The 5,333-nt window shown below is 55.4% G+C and overlaps 1 protein-coding gene across 2 annotated transcripts in view; it reads right to left on the bottom strand.

The window, feature by feature from the left end:
• Positions 1-1,186, bottom strand: part of Oprl1 (opiate receptor-like 1) — a 7,183-nt gene extending 5,997 nt beyond the window's left edge. The window contains exon 1 of one of the 2 annotated variants that reach the window (XM_013030369.1): positions 908-1,186. In XM_013030369.1, the coding sequence (XP_012885823.1) occupies positions 908-1,140 (233 nt within the window). In that variant the 5' untranslated portion in view covers positions 1,141-1,186. The remainder of the gene's footprint in view (positions 1-907) is intronic. The other variant, XM_013030370.1, reaches the window with a different exon arrangement.
• Positions 1,187-5,333: the final 4,147 nt, after the last annotated feature.

Raw genomic sequence — 5,333 nt, 5'->3', positions numbered from 1 at the left:
CAAGGCTAGCGCTCTACCACTTGAGCCACAGCGCCACTTCCAGTTTTCTGGTGGTTTATTGGAGATAAGAGTCTCACAGACTTTCCTGCCCAGGGTGGCTTTGAACCGTGATCCTCAGATCTCAGCTTCCTGAGTAGCTAGGATGACAGGCGTGAGCAATGGCGCCCAGCTACAATAGCGATTTTTTTTTTGAAGGGAAAGAAAGCCAACCCTGGCTGTGTTGTTATTGCTCAAGTACCTCCCACAGCAACCTATCGTCCCCCAGTTTGGCCTTCAAGCCCTTTTCCACTGTCCCGGCCCCCTTCAATTCCCTCCCATCCTGAGCGCACAGATCCATCACTCATTTCACACTGGCCCAGGACACACTCCATGGGCAGGGTCCCTGCCCACCCCACACTGCCCCGCATGCCACCCCACCATGAGGCCCTTAACAATGCCCTACGCTGTCCCTACCACCCCAGCTACCCAGCATCGTGGCCTTCTCTTTGGCCCCAAGCCTTTTCATCTCTGAGCACGAGCAGAAGGTGGGCTGGGTCAGACATGAACCATGAGCAGAGACCCCTGGAGCCCTAGAGAAGGGGCTTTGGGCCCTTCCTAGCACCGAGCCCCATGCCTGCCTGCCTGCTGGCTGAGAAGAGCCATCTCCTGCTCTGGTCCCTGTGAAGTCGTTCACACAAACCATCTGGCACAGAGCCTGGGTTTAGCTCAGACCAAGGCTCTAGGTGATGACGCTTAGCCGGGGGCAGACGGGGCGGTGGGAGGGCGTGAGCGCCCAGGGCCTCAAGTCGGCTTGGCCCTGGACAGAAAGAGATGGAATTTAGTGAAGGAAGCAGGAATCCCCACCTGCAGGTCCCCCAGAAAGGCCTCTCTCCGCAGTGCTCCCCCCAACGGCGATGACAGGGCCTACCTGAGGATGACATACATGACGAGGCAGTTCCCCAGCAGCCCCCCGACGCACACGGCCAGGTAGAGCCCCACGATGGTGACCTTGAGGCCGAGGGGCAGGAAGGCACTGTGGCTGACATTGAGCAGCAGGCTGGGGGGCAGCTCACTGTGGTTGGCGGTGTGGAGGGACAGGTTACCCTGAAGGTGGCTGTCGTAGAGGACATCCCAGAACGGGGCAGGGAAGAGGGACTCCATTCCACCACCCTCGAAGCCACCAGTTCAGCACCTGGGACAGGACACAGAGGGGAGAGACCACCGTGCTAGTGCAGCCTGCGGGAGGCTGGGCTGCCAGGTGTGCAGCCCGCAGGCGCCGGAGCTCCACAGGAGCCCATGTGAGAGCACTGCCAGGCACAGACACGCTCGCCCAGGGAGGGAGGACACACACAAGGCACACACAAGGACACCGCACAACTCCTCAGCCGCCGCACGGAGACAGTCACACACAAACATGGATCTACACACAGGGGCTCAGAGACACTCAGACATGCACGCAGAAATGTCCAAACCACCCTCCTGCTCAGCCACGCATGAGACTGAGCCTTGCCCAGAAATGCCCAGGGCACAGGTATTGGGCACAATGTCCTTCTGCCCCTCCCTGCCCAATTGAGCAGCCACAGCCCAACTCCCACTAATCCTTACCTCCAAAACCTTCTTGAGAGCAGGACTGAGGAGACCCCAGCCCTGTGCAGGCAGATGAGGTCGGCGGGAGCCGAACGGGCCGGCTACCACCCCTCTTCTCCACACAGGGTCCGCACAGGCTGCGCACGGCTGCTCCTCGCAGATTCCAGACAAGACGCAGCAGTCGGTGCCGCAGCCCGGAGCTGGGGGAGGGGACGGAGGCTGCGGCTCTGGAGAGGCAGGCTGCGCAGGCAAGGGGAGGGGGCCGTGAGGAAGAGGACCAGCCCACCCAGGGCCACCTGGGCCCTGTACCAGATGGGGACAAACACAAGACCCAGGGTATACTTAAAGAAGTGGGCACACAGAGCCCAGACACAGGTCTACATGGACTGGGTCCCACCACAGAGACATCTACAGACACAAAATGAAAGGGTGCACAGGAACTCAGGCATATGCTCCAGGAGACGTTTGCTAACCGGGAGGCAGATGCAAATGTCCACCAACACTCAGGCTCTGGACTGCTCCCTGCCCCAAGCTGTGCCGTAAGCCAGGGGTCCAGCGAGGCTCACACAGCAGCAAGCCGGCAACCGCGCCAGGGCTTGACCTGCTTTCAGGGTTGGGGTCTTGTAAACATACAGGCAGTTGTCTGAGCCTAGGGCCCAGTACCAGCACCATGCCTACTATGTGTTGCTGTGCCGATTGTGTGTCAAGGCCAACACACACATAAGCTGGGCACCACAAGAACAATGGCCACTGAGATCATTTTCACACAGATGAGCGCAGGAAGCTTCACAGGTGCTGAGCCACCTCTCCATAGTGTAGAAACATAAGCCCAGTTCCGCTTGTTACTTGGAGCTACCTGCCCCTCCCCCATGCACCTCTGCCCAGGCAAGTACAGAAATGGGCCTTGACATGCACAAGGCTAAAGGGTCCCTGTCAACTCTTGCAGCATAGGGTTCAGAAGCACAGTCCGCAAAGGTGAAAGGCCACAGGACAAGGCCATCTGGTGACCTCTGCACTCAGTACCCAGCTCACACTCAACCATGGGCATGTTCTTCCTGCCTGAGCTGGGAGGGAGAACAGACCTCCCCCCACAGGCAGTCCCTGCTCCTTCTCCAAGGATGGGGACCTGGTTGCTAGGCAACTGGCAGCAGTGTTGCTAGGATACCTGTGGAACCAGGAGAGGACAAAGCAAGCAGACCAGAAGAGGCCAAAGCATCCCAAACTGTCTCCCAGGACTCAGCTCTGCATCTATATTACAGCTTAGATGCAAGGGCATATGGACACTCAGTGGATCCGTGAGGACAAATATACACCAAGTTATCCTAAGGCAAGAGTAAACACATGGAGACACAGATGTGTGTGCAGAGATGTCCAACAAATCACACAAGTAAGCACAAGAGAGAGTATGGACCACAGGAGGACACAGACCAAGGCTCTCAGATACCCTAGAGCACAGACACACACACACACACACACATACACACACACACACACACTTCCAGACAAAAATGACCTCCTCAACCTCAGAAGCTGGGGGTGGGGGGAGGCTCAGCCTCCTGCAGGCTATCCCCCGCCCCCGCCCACAGCCCTGCCTGCCCACCTCCACAGCCTCCTTTCCTAAAGCCTTTTGGCTATCTCTGCATGCAGGCCTCAGCCAGGGAAGGGTGCTGATGGCATGCAGGTGGGCAGAGCTGTCAGAGCACAGGCCCATCCCTCACACATAGCCACAGGCCTGCTCCTCTTTCCTTTGTGCCTGTCTTAACCTACCTTCGCAGATCACAAGCCCCAGCCAGCTCCAATCCTGCCCCTGTCCCTGCCTCCAGCCCTGGCCATGCGGTGCAACCACATGGCCACAGCTGTGATTCAGTCACACTACTGTCAGATGGGTCTGTGGGCTCAGGTCTTCACAGATACCAGTGAGCAAGTGCTGGTGGAGCCGGCACAGAGACCAGCTGCAGGACAGACGGTTCCTGATGAGTGGGTAGCCAGGATGGGGAGAACAGTGAGGAGGAGACACCGTGAGCTTCTCTTGACTCCTACGATCACTCAGCAAGGGCCAGTGGTCGCTCCAGAAAGACAGAGGCAAAACTCGGACCAGACACAATCCACACGTCACCCAAGGGTCCGAAGGGGACTTGTGTGCCGAAGATGCAGCACACATCGGCATGAAGTTCGCAGGAGGGGTAGCAGGGAGCACATGTCCACCTGACACAGACAGGCCAGGGAGACATGCGAACACCACAGGCCCCCAGACAGGCCCGAGGTGAGCACATCCCAGTGCCCGACCTTCAAACCAGATGGCAAAGCAGGAGGTCTAACTTCAACCCCTGGGCAGAGTGCTGCCTGCTCTCCCCAGACCGGAAGAAATCACACCCCAGCCTTCGTGGGGCAGCCGCTCCACAGAACTCAGTAACCAAGCCTGCATCGGCCAATTGATGGGGGCCAAAAGAGCCGTTCTGACAAAATAAATCACTTCATCTTTGTAGCTTGAACTGTCTAAAACTCATATACAAAACCAGCTGGCATGGGGCTGGGAAGGTAGCTCAGTGGTAGAGCGCTTGTCTCGCATGCATGAGGCCCTGGGATCAATTCCTCAGCACCACATACACAGAAAAAGCTGCAAGTGGCGCTGTGGCTCAAGTGGTAGAGCGCTAGCCTTGAGCTGAAGAGCTGAGGGACAGCGCCCAGGCCGAGTTCAGGCCCCACGACTGACAAAAAAAAAACCAGCTGGCACCCATGGCTCATACCATAATTCTAGCTACTCAGGAAGCTGAGATACAGAGGATCATAGTTCAAAGCCCAGGCAGAAAAATCCACAAGACTCTATCTTAAAATAACCAGTAATCAGAACTGGGAGAATGGCTCAAGTGCTACAGCACCAGCCTTGAACAAAAAAGCTCAGAGACAGTGCCCAGGCCCTCAGTTCAAGCCCTAGGACTGGCACCAAAATAAAACAAATAAATAACTAGGCTGGAGGTGTGGCTCAAGTGGTAGAGTGCCAGCTGAGCAAGCATGAGACTCTGAATTAAAATCTCAGTACATCTGTGTGTCTATGTGTGTGTGTGTGTGTGTGTATATATATATATATACACATACGTGTATGTGTAAATACACATACACACACACACACAACAAAATGTTTGAAAGGCTAGGGGTACAATGAAGTGGTAGACAGCCTGAAAGCACAAAGCCTTGCGTTTAAACCACAGTAGCACCAAAAAAAAAAAAAAAACAACTTTGTTTTGGAGCTAGGGGTATAACTCAAGTTGAACACTTGCCCAGCAAACATGAGGTCCTGAGCTCAAACTCCAGTAACACTAATAAAAAATAAAAATAGGGCTGGGAAGGCGGTTCAGTGGTACAGTGCTTGCCTTGCATGCATGAGGCCCTGGGTTCGATTCCTCAGACCACATAAGCAGAAAAGGCTGGAAGTGGTGCTGTGGCTCAAGTGGTAGAGCGCTAACCTTGAGCTGAAGAACTGAGGGACAGCACCCAGGCCCAGAGTTCAGGCCCCACGACCGGACCTAAAAAAAAAATTTCAGATAGTATCTTATATTTATATCTTAGAAGGGCTTCAGACCTTGATCTTTCTACCTCTGCCTCCCATGTAGCTCAGATTATTATACTTACCTCAACACCCAGCTTTATTGTTTTGTTTTGTTTTTTGGTCCGGTTGTAGGGCCTGAACTCTGGGCCTGGGCACTGTCCCTCAGCTCTTCAGCTCAAGGCTAGCGCTCTACCACTTGAGCCACAGCACCACTTCCGGC

Source organism: Dipodomys ordii, unplaced genomic scaffold (assembly GCF_000151885.1).
Source record: "Dipodomys ordii isolate 6190 unplaced genomic scaffold, Dord_2.0 Scaffold129, whole genome shotgun sequence".
In the NCBI taxonomy this organism is placed as follows: Eukaryota; Metazoa; Chordata; class Mammalia; order Rodentia; family Heteromyidae; genus Dipodomys; species Dipodomys ordii.
The sequence above is the reverse complement of the archived record's forward strand: the minus strand, read 5'-3'. Positions and strand labels throughout refer to the sequence as shown.